This window comes from Vanellus vanellus, assembly GCF_965231255.1.
Source record: "Vanellus vanellus genome assembly, chromosome: 9".
Taxonomy (NCBI): domain Eukaryota; kingdom Metazoa; phylum Chordata; class Aves; order Charadriiformes; family Charadriidae; genus Vanellus; species Vanellus vanellus.
Genome location: NC_138914.1, coordinates 1,709,208 through 1,724,544, shown reverse-complemented (window position 1 = coordinate 1,724,544; position 15,337 = coordinate 1,709,208). Strand labels below are relative to the sequence as shown.

Genomic DNA, 15,337 nt, shown 5'->3' with positions numbered 1-15,337 from the left:
TCCAGGGCTCTCCGCAGCCCAGTGTGGTGGCTCTCAGAAAAGGATCTGTCCACATTTCACATAGCCACCATGAAAACACGTCTTCAGGTGATTTAGCCAACTCCTGAAGCTTCCATTACAAATATCATGATTAGATATAAACCCATAAATACTTCAGTGTGCTACAGAAGCAGGGTTGGTAGCAGATAAAAAAAGGAAGGTGGATGTTCCCTAAAATACCTTGATATTTTCTTGGCTTCAGAGAATGGCTGTGTTTGCAATATTGCATTCACGAATTTAATTGAAGCTGAAGATAGGTACAATTCACAATATGGTGCTGGAACATAAATCCGCAGGGAGCAGAAAGCAGAAATAAAGCCTTAAACAGCTGAAGAGCACTACCTCTGTGCTCAGTGAAGAGCTTCATGCCCTTGAGAAATAAGTCCTCAGCTGCAGTTAGGACTTTTCCCTGTACCTCGCCAGTCCATAGCACAGAGGATCACTGTGCTCAGGACGCTGTCACTGGAGTGGCCACAGACGTGCCCCGGCACTCTGCTCATTAGCTCTTGGGATGCAACTTGAGACAGCTACGTCTTAGCAGAAAGCAGTAAGATACTAAGCCCCTGTTGGGAACCTGCAGTTTCCTCATCAAATGAGATACCTCTTGTTAGAGACTCTTAATAGAAACAGTTTGTCACAGGGTGGATGCTACCAGACGATGCCATAAGTGCAGGAACTGAGCTTGTAAAAAACACATCAAGTCTAACCTCTGATGTTGATCAGGAAAGGCTCAAGGCAACCATGGTTACTGAAGGAATAAGGAAGAAGTTTTCAAAATTCTGCAGAGATTTAACAGAAGCTAAGAGTTAATAGGATGGACACTTGATGGGACTCTTTCTTGTAACCATGAGGAGACAAGGGGGAATAACGGAGGATAATGGCTGCACTGGCCTCCACGCCCCCGCATGACCGCATGAGGTGGTCAAGACACCCTTTCACTGCAACCTACTTGGCTACTCCACTATTTCCTGGGCTCATGCACCCACACTGACTCATTCTTGAAGATGCACAAGAATGTTTCTCCACCAGATTCTGCCACTAGTTCCTTTAAATACACTATTTATAAACTCCAGTACTAGTTAAAAAATGAATTTACTGCCATTTAAACCTAAAACTGCACACATCTTGATCCAAGAACTGGGAAGTGCCCCTTCATCTTGTAGTCTAGACACAGCTGAAATGACTGGAATCACATCTGAGGCATTTTACTTATACGAGAAATGGTGAAAGACATCTGGAATAATGTGCGAAACGAATCAGCTGCATTGGCCAGCCACTGCGTTGTGTATGAGCCACGTTTCTCTGGACTTTGGTGAAGACTATGCAGAGTTTTGAGTTTTGCTATAGGGTCAATCCTCAACTATCACTGTACTGATCTCACAACAAGCCCTGCTGACAGCAGTGCCACAGCATCCGTTGGAACCAGTAAAGCCCCAGCAAGATGCAGAACAATGCACCACCCAAGAGCAGGAAAGCTCTGGAACAAAGGAGAAGAGGAGGAGGGTAGAAGCGGAATTTGTGCTAGTTCCACTGTTTGATATCATCTAAGTTGCACAGAGGAGCACTTTGGCACTGCTGTTGCGGAGCAGGTCTTGTGATGAGAAAAAAGGGAAACTGATAAGGGATGCACTTTGTTTTGCAGTGCTGCAAAACATACGGGTATGCAGCTACGATGCAGACCTTGTTGAATAAGCTAACTTATTCAACTCTACCAAAAAGGATCAAGCCCAGAAATGTTTTAATCCGCTACTGACCCAGATAGAGAAAAAAAAATACCCTCACTGAACAGGAGCTGGTTTGCTGGGAAGAGATCTTGCCAAGACCTAATGATATAGTGAATAGATCCAGGCAAAGATGATATGGATGTGGCCAAAATTAACTGAGCGTAGAGGCAAAGAGAGAAGACAGGAGAAATAATGTTGTTGGGCTGAATGGCAGGGGAGTATCAGGAATCTGCCATTGATTATAGATGCACAAGGCTTATGTGAGTTTAGATTTATACCTCAGTTGTAATATCCAGTGGGTGACTCAGTTAATGATACCTCCTTTGTCCTGTGTTTCTCTAGATCAAGCAGTGCAGATAATTATGAATAATGATAATGATTTGGGTCTCAGAGCAAATTTGCACAGATAGGCACACGCCTATGGGTGGTGTGGCTTCATGCACAATAATTAAACACGTACGCCATGGGGAGTGAAATAGAAAATGAGTAAAATCATTCCTTTACAAGAAGATTTTTTTTTTTAGATTTTGGACCTGAAAAGTTGCACTATGTGCCTTCTGCAGGTAGCTGGCAGATTGATTTGAGAGTTCATAGACCTGAGAAAACAGGGGGCTTGCCCAAACAAGAGCAGAATGTGGCGCAGAAATAAACGCAGAAGCGCCCCCCGAGCGTGCCGACACGTCACGGAGCAGAGCGGCGGCACGCAGAGACACCGGCGCCGCTTGGGAAACCTCGCGAGCCGCGTCAGGACATCGCTGCGCCTGGCGCCCAGACACCTGGCAGAGCCACCCCACGCCTGGGCCAGGACCAGCCAACCCAAACCCGCTCAGCCTCCTCCACCCAGCACCTCACCGCACGCGGCAGATGGGCCCTGGCAAATCTGCTACACGTCCTCAGACACGCTGCTCTAAATTGCCGTCAGTGTGGTCGCTCGCACATAATTGAGAGTAGAAGTTGGTCCATTGAACTGGAGGAGGTGGGCGCATGGTTCCACGGGGATCTGCTCAAATTTCTTTTGTGAGGATAGGGTTTCACAAGATAACACGGTTACTTTGAAAAACTTGCCTTTGTGAAAATGCCACTTATATTTTGCTTCCAGGATCATCATGGCAAGTAAGACTTTCTCACACCCTCTGGCAGCTTCCAGAGGAAAAGTTCAGAGGCTTATCATTTCATCAGTTGCAATCAGTTCAAGGGAGAATTTTGTCATTTAATGTTTTTAAGGCATATCAGTGGGCTGCCTATGTGGGAGCAGCAGCTGACGTCAGAGAAGACTGTCATTTAGCAACAGGTATATGGGGGAAAACAGGCCTCTTCTACATCTCCAAACAAGGAAAATGTTTAGGAGAGCCTCAAGATCTTTCTAGGCAGTATCTCCCATCTTTGGAAAAAGCCAGCATAGCTGGGATTTATCCCTACTAAGTTTGAGCCTCATTACAGGTTCCGTTACAGACTCCCTGTACCGGTAATAGTAACAGAGAGACAGAGAGGCACTTCCAGAGGGTGAGTTGGTGGCCTCAATAGCTTTGCTGTCAGTGCCAAGATCTTCAAGTTCATCAGTTCATTCTCTCTTAACGCCTTCTGGGCATGATTCACCTTCAGACTAAGGCACCTCCATTTGGATGTCTGTATTCAGGTGTCTAAACATCCAAAAATCGTGTCATTAGATCAGGAATTTGAGGGCTGGATTCACCTTTGCATCCAACTAGACTAAGCCCCTGTCTAAGGCCCCGTTCTTCATATGCCTTAGAGCTCATCAGCCGTCCTTGCAGATTTTTAACTACAACGCTTCTCGAGGTGTCTTGCAGCACTTGCTCAGCAGGTGCCTTAATCCCCCGTGCCCGTTATCGGGGTGAGCACCTTGCTCAGAGCTCTGCCGAGCCTGAGCAGACCAGAGCATGCACTGCAGTGACGGTAGCATCACATCAGTCCCAAAGGTCCAACAAGACCAACAAAGACCCAAAGGTCCAAGCCAAGCTGTGGTCCAACAGCTTGGCTTGCTCTGGTCACAGGAAGATGTCCCCAAGTGGCAATGTTGTTCTGTTCTCCATCACTGCCTGCTGGAGAAGCGTTAGGGCACGTGCTGGCCTTATGGTACCTGCCACCTGCACAGTTTTCATGGAACTTCTTCAGCCTACGTTACAACTTAAATGAATGCTGTCCAGTCTTTAAAGGACTGACCATGAAAACATCCCTGCGAAACAGGAAGGAACCACTGTCTCGACAACACCGACCGCAGCATGAAAAGATGGAGCTTTCTGCTGGTTTCTTTATCTAAGAAAAAGCTGTCGCAATTACAGTAAAATACCTACACATTGGCCAAAGAGGCTTCTCTCTGGGGGGAGAATTTCTGTCCTCCCGCTGCCTTGTGCCCGTAATCCCCTGGGTTTTGGCACAGAGTCCATGTTAGCCCATCCTCCCCTTCCTCACAAGCTCTAAGGAGGTATCACAGGAGAGCAAGCACGGTGGGACCAGTAAACTGACCGCCAAAAGCAGACCCAACAGGGAAGCGCTCCTCCTGGTGTTAGAGTAGGAAGAACGGAGTTCTCCAGCTGTCTGGGTTCTTTCGTGAAAACTCATCGCAGGTGGTCTAAGACTAAGACCTCCCATCTCCTGTTACCCTAAAGGAGAAGGAGAAGGGTGGCTCCTTGCTGAGGAAGTGAAGTGGCAAGGACACGCAACTTCGTCTGCCACAGAAAGGAGAGGAGATGATAGCCTGTGTTCTTTTATTTTCAGTGGCACAGCATCAGACTGCAAGGCAAACTGCCTAACGTTTTCTGCAGCAGCGTAATAGCTAACCTTTCATATTAGTTCCCATGGGTACTTTGAAAGGCTGTCTAGAAAGGAGTTACACGTCTACTGAATAAAATCAAGGAAAATGTAACTGGATTCTTTCACTTTTCTCGGACAAGTGTTTCTTCAGCATCTCAGAGCTGGCTTTGAACTTTTTTTTGGTAAAATGAATCTAATTAGCTGCAGATTGAATCCTAGACCAATGACACACATTACAGAATATGACAAGGAAACTTAAAACACCTTGAAGCAACAAGTACAAGCGTTTGACAGACTGAGGTCAATACAACATTTTCGTTATCTTAATTCTGCCCGTGAAACTGAGCAACATCAAACAAGGCAGAGGCTGCAAAGGCCACTGTAGCACCCAGCTGCTCTCTGTCATCACGGCTTAGAGGGAGCTGGATCCTGCACTTAGTAATTCCCCGGGGAAAATGCCTTATGAAGAGAGCGTAGTGCTGAACTCGGCTTCCAGCTTCGCTCTCGATATAGCCGAGAGGAGAATTTGACCTTTGCTAACTTGATTAATACCAAATTAACAGATGGCTTTGGACTTTACTTGAGACCGTTTGCTTACCCTTGTGTCTCGCTTTTCCCCCCGAGAGCCAGCAGACCCCACTCTGCACGCGCTGGAAGTGAGGGGCAAGTCCCCCAGTCTCCAGAGAGCAGTGGAGCTGTACATCCCTCGTCCACAACCTGCCCTGATGAAGCAGCTGGCTTCACCCTGCATGCAATGCCTTATTGTATTTAAGAAGTGTTGCTCATGTTTTTGACATTTTGCAAAGGTTATTCTGAAATTTCTATTAAAATAATGTGGGAGAGGTGCCTATGGAAAAATACAGCATTGGCATTCAGAGCCTCATCGCAAAGCACCTTAAATTAAATGAAGCAGCACTGATACAACAAATTTCTACCAAACCCCCATGATTTATCACAAGCATAACCTTCTTTATGTAATTAAAACAGACTTCAAGTAGCACAAACGCCAGAGATTAAGCCCGTCTTACCTGGAATAGGTATAATGGGAATACTTTCATTGGGGACCACACGGGGGGAACTGCTGTCCTCCACATAGAAATGGGCAGTCTGAAAACACTTTCTGTTAAAGGAAAAAGAAGAAAAACAGATTCAGGGTGTGAAAAATTGCCCTCTCGAAAATCAGCCGAAAACATCTGCACGTGTTCTACTTCTCCATTTCTGTTCCATTTCTGCTCCATGCTTTCAGACGTTATAGTTTTAAAACATCGATGCGTGAAAAATTACAATTACAATCCCAATTCCAGATTCTGTTGTGCTCTAATTCATTGACATCTGACATCCACCCATCATAAATGCCTCTATATATTATTGCTAAGTACTATTGAATATGAAATTATACTCACAAAAGTTAGTGGCTGCAAAACAGGTTTCAAATACATCATTCAGAAAGAAACTTTGCACACAACAAACATACTCAGCATACAGTTCAAGCCAAAGTCCGCCTAAGACACGAGCATTTCCAGGGAAAATACCCTCACTGTAAAAGTTTCTGCTGTGTAACAGCCAATAGACAGTAACACAGCATCCGTAACTGCTGCACGTCATGATGTTCTGCCATGAAAGTTATCCTTCAAACATTACGGTTTTTCGTTTGTTTTTTTTTAACACTAAAGCCATATAACCCTCATCCCGTCCTCCTCCTGCAAACTCGTATACAGATGCTGCTACAGAAAAACGCAACAGACGCTTCGCGTGGGCCCCAGGACTCATCTCTGAAAAGGCCTATAAAGAACAGGAGAACTTAAATCCACCTGACTCTTTCTTTACCTGTATTTAATGCAAAGCAGGGAGCACAAGCTGGTCATCACAGACAAGGTACTGAGCAGAATAACATCAAGGGATCCGAGGAGACTCTGCATGGTGATGTACACTGAGGCAGGGTTTTCCAACACCGGCGTCACTGCTCATTGCTGACTTAATGAGCTGCTTGAGGCTGGAACTGAATATTTAATGAGTCTTGCTCGGTGTGAGCAGCTATTGTGGCAGGAGAAGGGTCTGCTCTCATCTGTCGGGGCGCTTAACAATAGCATCCCCGTTGCAGAAAGATCCCCCTCGTTGCAGCCCTTAATGAACTGCTCCTCAACACCTGGGCGAAGCTCGCAGGCGGCCTCGTGAGCGGAGCCCTCTGCCAGGTTGCCGGCTCCCTTTGCTGAGACACATTTGCACGTAGTGGCTTAGAAGTTGCTGCCTTGCAGTCTGCGTCTCCCTAATTCGGGCACTGTGCTCCCCACAGAGAGCCCGCCCCGCACAGCCGCCTTCCCGGGCCCGGTCAAAGCAATTTGTGCTCCCTTTGTTTTCAACATCCGTACACGCCAGAGAGCAACAAAAGTCACTGAAAATCAAACCACTCTCTCGGGCAAAACCAGAAACCGAAATAATGGCGGGCACTGGCATTCTATGCATTTGCGCTTTCCACTGCACAGTCCCAGTGCTTCATAAGGCAACCACATGCTGCGGCAGCACCAGTACAACTTAAGACAATGGCGAAGCAGAAGAGAGCGGATTTCACAGCATGGAGCAACTGTCTGGGAGCAGCTTTCTATTTTCAGGCCCGACGTCTTGCATTCTGCTGAAGTTATTTATTTAGTGAGCGTGCTTTTGTTAAGAAACACCATAAGGTGAATTCACACACGAGGACGCAGGACGTGCCATAGTCCCGCAGCATTTAAAAACGTCGGCTGAACTCCCCCCACCCTACTTGCTCCCTGTTCTCATTTTTTTTTTGGCAGCCTTTATTTTGGACAATGCACACCCTGGGGGCACGCAGCAGAATAAATCAGTCACACATAAAGAAGAAACTATGAATATGAAACAGGCAAAATGTTCCTGATTTTGATGTATTTGGGGCTCTTTCCCTTGAGTCAATACTACAAAAATCCTTGAACGGCTTCTCCCAGTAATGAAGGCCTGAAGAAGGTGTTTGATAAAAAGACAGACCTTTACGTAGGGATTTACAGGAATTTTTAAAGCTGATGATACTTAAGGAAAGCAATTATTTTTTGTAATTTGTTATTTTATACTCCGAGAGGCTCTGATAGGCTGGCATTATGGGGTTTTATGCAGCCATAAGACAGCTTTTTCTTAATAGCCTCAAAACATGTAATCGTGTCGGATAATCACATTGTGCGACATGTTAAGGCCCACGATGGTGATAGCTGAATACCCAGTCCGGCACATCTCTGCTGAGCACAATGTTGGAATAACAATGTATTAAATGAATATTTCACACAGTAAAGTTTTCTGCAATCATTAATGTCATTAACAATTCCGTATTTTATTCCTGGAAGATGTACTGTAGCTGTTTTAAAAAGGCAGTCACCATGGAATTTGACTAAAGGTTTTCTCAAGTCACAAACATCATGCAAAACCACACTCGTCTTACGTATATACGTCTATAATACAGCATACTTATTACTTTACAGTGCTGGATTCTGGCACGTTAGATGAAGACATGCCTCTCAAACCCTTTTTTTCTTTTCACTTGCTTGTAACTGCTGTAAATATTCCAAGTTTAGCCTCTACAGCTGAGCTCGCTGTGCACGGGCCATGGCATGCCTGTCCTGGTGACTCCCTCCATGTCTCAGGGGCTCCCGGTGACAGCAGAAGGCACCTCTGATGGGACTGTGCCACCTCAAAATTGAGAGCAGGATAAAGTGGATTGATCTTTAAAAGACCTTTTACGATAGGTTTCACAAAATCGCTGGATGCATTTTCCAGCAAGTTCTGCTCACTGGGTCCGTTTCCCGCTCTTGCACCTCTCAGCGCACGCGTCCCAGGGCACCAGGCAGGTGCCTCCAGGTCCCCAGTTTGGATAATGTCCTTTTTTCAGCCTGGGACTGACTGGGTGAGGAAATGCCTGGGCCCAAGAAGAGCCTTTTTCAAACTCTTGCCTAGTTTGTAGCAATAAATACTGATAGCTGGCATCAAGGCTACTGAAAGGCATTTCGGCCAATTTAGTATCTGCCTTCTCCCCCGCTTTAGAATGCTCCTTCCCATCCCCTGGCGTTTCCCCTACCCATTACCTTTCCCTCAGTATACGAACCTTAAGTGGCAGCAGTTGCTAAGGCTACGAGAGGCTGCAGTCAATCTGTGTGTATATGGGGAGGGCTGGCTGAGGAAAAGGAGAAGAGCAGAAAATTGCTTGTTTCGAGTCACTGGAGAAGCAGTGATGGAGAGGTGGGAGCGGATGCGGGGCTAGACAAGGTGCGAGTCTCCAACTGTTTGCACATGAGCACTTCAGCCCGTAACTTTTAACCCCAGTGTGTATACACGTGCAGGTGTTCGCACCTGTGTGCCCATTTGCTCAGGAAACCAACACCGCCAGCAGAAAAAAAGAAAAAGACTTTTTTCTGACAGAAGCGTTCCTTAGTGAATGAGCAATTGGGACTTGTCAATGGCATAAATGATTATTAAAATCTTAACAACCGAAACGCTAATTTTAGAATAATTTTTGCGTTTCTGCAGCACTGGTTGAGGAAAAGCAAATCACAGCCTCGATTTCACTTCCAGAATATTTCAGAGAGCCCACATCTTTTCCGCAAAATACCACAGAGTCTGTTGTCTCTGAAATACGCCTGTGTGCAGTGAAGCACACCGTTTTCTCTAGCCCCATATGTTTTTTTGGCTCCCCTTCCCTGGGGTACAATAACTGTGCGAGATTGTGGTGATCAGACACACGGTTGTCACATATGGACCAAAATGCAGTAAGTAAAACACTTCGAGATTAGCATCTCCCCCGAGAAGGAGCAGAGGCAGAGTCTGGAATGCAAAGCCGACAGGAGGGAGAGCATCCCCCTGCCCAGAATCTTTTTGCAGAGATACCAGCAGCGGGTTATTAAAGCAAACTAACAGGATGCAAAGTCCAGAGCAGCAGCACCTTATTATCGAGGCGCACGCATAAAATTATGCCAAGAGATGGTCCTGATTAGCCGGGTTAAATGCTTGTTCCATCTCCGCTGAGCAAAATACCGGATTAGCTTCTGTAGAAGAAGAGATGCCTCATGAGATTTTGACACTCAAAACAGGTTTCCTTGGTTATTAGTTAATAAACCTCAAGCAGCTTCTCCTTTATACTCATCTAAAAGCGAGCGGGAGAACCAGATCACATAATGGCCTGAAAGCATTTCATTTTCCTGTAGAAGATAGCGCCTTAGTGTTTAGTTAATGCTGCCTCCAATACAAACACACGGCGCGCGCGGCAGTCGATGGGCGCACTGGGAATAGCTCCGAGGGCGGCGTTTGGCCTTTACTCCTCCGCACTCCGTCTCGCACGGGCGGCATCCCCCGATCTGTGCTGACAGGAGAGGGATCTGCGCCGCTCCGGAGCAGCGGAGGGGGGGAGAGAAGGAGCAAGGGGTTATTGCGGAGGGGCAAGCGACGGCCTCTGCAGCGGCCGGCTGAAGCCACCGGGACACGGGCTGAGCACGTGAAATATCAAAGGGGGCCGCTTCGCTTTCTGGGGACGCCCAGGAGCCATGTCCGGCCTCACACGCTGAAGCGACTGGCGCACTCATCGCTCCCTTGTTCACTCGGGACCTACTCCTCCTTCCAGGCGCTGCTGTTGGCTGAAGCAGAGTGTATTCCCTCTCCAAGGCTAGCCCGATTTATACTACTTTATTTCTCTAATAGCATCTCGGAGCTCAAGGCTCCCGGTTTCTTGCAACTACTCTCTTCTTGGGTCATTACCTCCCAAAGCACGACCGCCGCAGGGGCAGATGGTTTGAAAGGGTCCTGGAGGCCTATTCACCACTGTCAGAGCAGGGCAAACCTTGTCCTCTGGGTACTCTTCCTCCAGGAACAGCCTCCAACAGACAGGAGCTCTGCAGAATGTACATTTATTAACAAAGAGGCCAACAGTCCCTGCAGCCACCCTACTTGCACACACAGTCCTCAGCTGGTGGGCAGAACAGGCAAGATCGAACAGGAGTCAAACCAGCACCTGTAACGGACCTCTAAACCGGGCTGCGCAGGGCATGGCTTAGTCTTCATCAGATGCAACCTGGATACGGGCGTTCACTCACCACGCTCCTCCATCGCGGCAGGGTCTGCAAATAACTCCCGAACAAGGACCCAAGGACAGGAAACGATCCCTTTCACTACCTCTGCACATTCATTCTCACTTTCAATAGAAGAAAAGATGCTTCAGATTCTCATTGAACTGTTTTGCATGTTTTCCAGGAGACACAATTAAGATTGGCTTCTGCTGGCACCAAAACCAGAGTATGTATGCAGTCAAGTGCACTGGTAACACATGGCTCCGCACTTTAAACTAGCTCCACTATGCCTTGGCAAGTATTTGTCACTGTCAGAATTGGCAATGACTCCTCAGAAAAGAGCCGCAGACTACGGAACAACAGAAGCGCTGCAAATCACGACCATGTCACCAGCAGAGCAGTGGATGGGAGCCTGGACAACAGCTGTCTGCAGTCTGCACTGCTCTAGCTGGGGTCATCAGTCACTGATTTTTATGAGCAATAAAACTGACTCAAGCGTTAAGAAGAAAAAGAGAAGAGAAAAAAACACACGAAAAAAGCCCATCTTATGAATATGAATAAGTGACCAGCATGGAGCAGGGATATTGCGTTCATTGTATCGAGGGGCATCTGCATTTACTCTTTTTGGCCAGAAAATGGCTTATATTGCCCCAATTTTCTACAATTATTTTCCTTCCCAGGTCTTAACGTTTAACGATCAGAATTCAAAAGCTGAGTTATAAAAGAACCTATGCTATGCTGGAGGAGTAAGGCAGTGAACGCTGACCGAACTTGAGCTATGGGAGGATATACAAAGCAGGAATGCATAAAAGCCAAGAGAATAAAGGAAAGCTGAAAAAGGAGGAAAATTTCCCTACAATAATGCTGATTCTCCTGCATATCCCTCCCGAAGATGATTCGCCTTCTCCCCACAAAGCAATTTCTGCCTGTGATCTTCTTGAGCAGTGTGAAGCATCGCACACACATGATAACTGGAAGGGTCTGACAGCGCATGGACAGGTTTCAGGAGTTCACAGCGCGCCAAGTCCTTGGCATCCTTTCCTAGACAGAACGGTGAAAAGTAGACTGTCCCTTTTCAGGGGACTTCCTCTGGGCTTTTTCACACTAGTGAGTCGCTGCGCACCCACACAGTCCCACAAAAGCTAAAAGCATCCAAATGCTAATCGCCAGTCCAACCACACATACTCACAAACCACGCATTCTGCAGTACCATGGAGAAATAAAGATGGGGAAAAGGCTGGGAAAAGGCAGATGGAGAAACAAGAAGGTGGACAAAGCTTTGAGACGGTATTTGTGATGAAGAACACACCACTAGTAAAATTGTCCATCTGAAAAACTAATCTACAAACGAGACGAGGGACTTTTGACACAGGAAGACAGCTAATTTAATATTTATGGCCTAAATTTGCCAGCTGACTACACAGCTCTCCACAAAATTAAAAATCCTCTTCTCCTCATCCTCTGAGATCCTATCTTGCACCAGAGACTAGACAACCCATTTACATCACACACGGTATTGTACTCAGACGCTATACAAGAAATAACAATTTTTAGAAGGGTATTCAAATAATTAAACAGTTAAGAAACGACAACACACACCAAGACGAGCTGCTTTCCAGTCCCCCCACCTTCATCAGCTGTGTGACCAGAAAGTGCCCAGGTGGCCAACGCAGAACGGCACTTAGAAAGCTCTTTAGCTGCAAATTGTAAGTGGATAAATCTTAGTTTAACTCAGCACAAACATTTTCCACGCTTCCTTGTCCCATCCTCCCGGTGTCCCTGGAGAAGAGCGAGGGCAATGGTGAAACCTTATTTGGGATGACACTTGGCCCTGTAACACTTGGTAGCTAATTACTCTCCGGGTGCCCTCTGACAGGGTTAGCAGCATCAGACCTCCCCCTCCTGCTTTAATCAATACTCACGACAGCTGTGTTGGATACACTCAGCAATTTTACAGATGACTGAAGGGGTTTACTCATCAGTATTTTCTACTGCAAGAGAACGAGCTCCCTGGTTATATGCATTACCACTCGAAACTTTAATGTCTTCAGGCAAAAACGGGGTAGAGAAACCTATAGGTGGTATCTTAAAATGGTTTAAAAATTAGACATGGTCTTAAAAACCAAAGGGAAGCCTGACGTATTCATTTTCCTCTCCCTGAGCCAACTATTTATTCAATGCAACATTCATAACAAAGACTGGAAAATCACAGAGGAAAACAAAGACATGCCTTTTCCAATCAAATAATACCTTAGGCAGTTCCTATAAAATGTGTTCTTCCAATGCCCTAAACATCATGTAATATTAAAAAGGAGCCTAAAACTTTCTCACAGAAGGAAGCTAAATTTAACCAAGTGAAGAGTTGTTCTGTAATCACAAGAACTGCGGCAATCAATGAAGATTGCCTCTTGCTAGAGAGGAGCTTTTAGTAGCACCTCTAAGAACTCAAAATTGGGCGTACTCGATATTATCATTTCAGGACACAAATTCCCTTTGGGACGAAGCTCAGGAAAGGAAAGCATAAAAAGAGGGTGACACACTGCGAGTTTAAAACACAGGTATTTTTAAGTGCAAAGTGTAATTCATCTGGATTGAAACTGTATTACAAGAAAAACAGTAGAGGAATGATCCCACCTAAGAGAGGACAGCAGAAACTGTGTCCCTCTTTGGAACATTCACGTAAACTTCCCTAATTACTCCCGCCTAATTACTCTCAAAATAAAAGAGCCCTTCTCTTCCCTTTGCAAAAATATTCTTTCCTTCCTCCAAATGGGACATCAGGACATTGAATTGACAATTATTTTAGGTATGCCAAGCCACAGCCTGGGACCTAAACGTAACACAAAAATGTGCTAAAAATTTAGGCATGTTTTTCCTCTGTTTTGATGGCCCTGCCCACCCTCTGGCAGGAATGCCAGTTTGTTAAATATAAGGAAATACTCCATGGGAAGCTCCCTCTTTCTCATCAGACATGTCCACGTGCAGCCGGGCTAAAGCTGCATGGCAGAACTAGGAAGATTTCCCAACACTGCTGGACATATTTCATGTTTGGCTTATTTGGGGCCAGGAGAAAAGATTTCAAGCGTGCTTATTTCCTTTCTCTTTTCATCACCGTGTATTTGGAGGGTGGGCTTTTTTCATTGGCCATTTCAAAAAGAAACAGCTACTTATAATTTTTTATAGTCTCCCTGTTAAGAACACAGAAACGGCACAAAAAGATACCTTTGGAAGCGCAGCACAAAGGAGAAGAAAAGAGCAGCTGGCACCGAGAGCAGAGAAGCAAATTATTTAGTACCTGGCAGATAATGAGAACACTGAAAATACACTACTTAATGCTAATGCTCTGACAGGGCTCCGCACGTCACCTCATCGTGCTAATACAGACAGACCGGGTGGCAGCCAGCTGGTCCTCCCTCCCCACCCATCTCCCTGAAAGCAAAGATTTGTAAGCCGCCAAATAATCAACCCGGACAGAAGTCTTGAGGATCATTAAGCTCGCTATCAATCAACCCATTTGGAGATTCGCGTCTTGCTGTCGCTGATACTAACGCGGTAGTGACTCGAGAGCTCTGGGGAAGCCTGGAGTACGCGTGCCTGAGGAATTGCTTTAATGAGTTTCTTGCATTCAAAGGTTAACAAATGTGACAAGGAAACACAAATATCAGAGACAATAAACTACCGTCCACTGAACCAAACCACCGAGAAATACCGTGCTGCGTATTCTGCTGTGGTATGCTGAGTACATCCCTAACTAGCTCTGTAAAAATACCCGGGTCAGACCCCAGTGACCTATCTCAGATGCCAGGAGAGATGCAGGCGTGTTGGCGAGAGCTCTGCCTGCTCCAATACTCCTTATCTGCCGGGCTAAGTACCTTGGGCATAGCTCTGCATTAATAGAGCTATACCGCAGAGAAGCAAGTTGTGCTCACTGAAGTGGCCTTCTGGTTAAATCGGACAATCGGTACGGTGCGAACATCTCCACTGGGCTCCCTTCGCTGAACACAATAGACCCACATCAATTAATACATCAGAATAAAAAGTCCCTGCATCAGTGGCATCCGTCCAGTAGCACTGCACTGTTTAAGAGTGCAGCATTTTCTGCGAGAATGTTTCTGAAAAAGAAATAGCAGCAACCGTAGCAATAATAGCAAGGAAATCCCAAGATAACTAATACTATAAGAAAAATCTAATTAATACCGAAAAGCGGTATTAAACATACTTAGGCATAATAAAGCAGCATAGAAAATAAAAACAATGTATGTTTCAAATTACCATCTCCCACAGACCAAATAAGCCATAATAAAAAAATCTAGGAATATTATAAGCAAGTAACGGAGGTAGAATCCACCACACCGAGCGGCAGAGGGAACTAGAAGGATGACCCTGAAACAAAGTGAGCTTGAAATGAAGTGAGGGAGAATTCCCTGTTCAAAATATTTATTAAGAAAAGGACACCTTTGAATTTTCCAGCTATAACCCATTCAAAGCTCTTTGAATTTTAGTGTCAGGGAAATACACATTCATTACACAAAAAAAGACTCAAAGTATGAGGCATACCAGAAAAGTTACCGTGAAGTCTATTAGCATGTCCCCAATTAGAGTCGAGAACTGAAAAGTCATAAAGTAACAGACGTAGAAGAGACTTTGCCTTTAAGAAATCAGTCAAAATTATTCTGAAAATTAGAAACTGCTTTCATCCTCATGACAAACTCTTTTTCAGTAAGTGTACACTCGGGCAAATGATCTATT

The 15,337-nt window shown here is 45.7% G+C and overlaps 1 protein-coding gene across 1 annotated transcript in view; it reads right to left on the bottom strand.

The window, feature by feature from the left end:
* The window catches only part of PTPRG (protein tyrosine phosphatase receptor type G), a gene marked incomplete at its 5' end in the record, with an annotated part of 415,116 nt that overhangs the window by 34,567 nt on the left and 365,212 nt on the right, over positions 1 to 15,337 (bottom strand). The window contains one exon of the mRNA XM_082487722.1: positions 5,564 to 5,655. Coding sequence (XP_082343848.1) covers positions 5,564 to 5,655 — 92 coding nt within the window. The remainder of the gene's footprint in view (positions 1 to 5,563; positions 5,656 to 15,337) is intronic.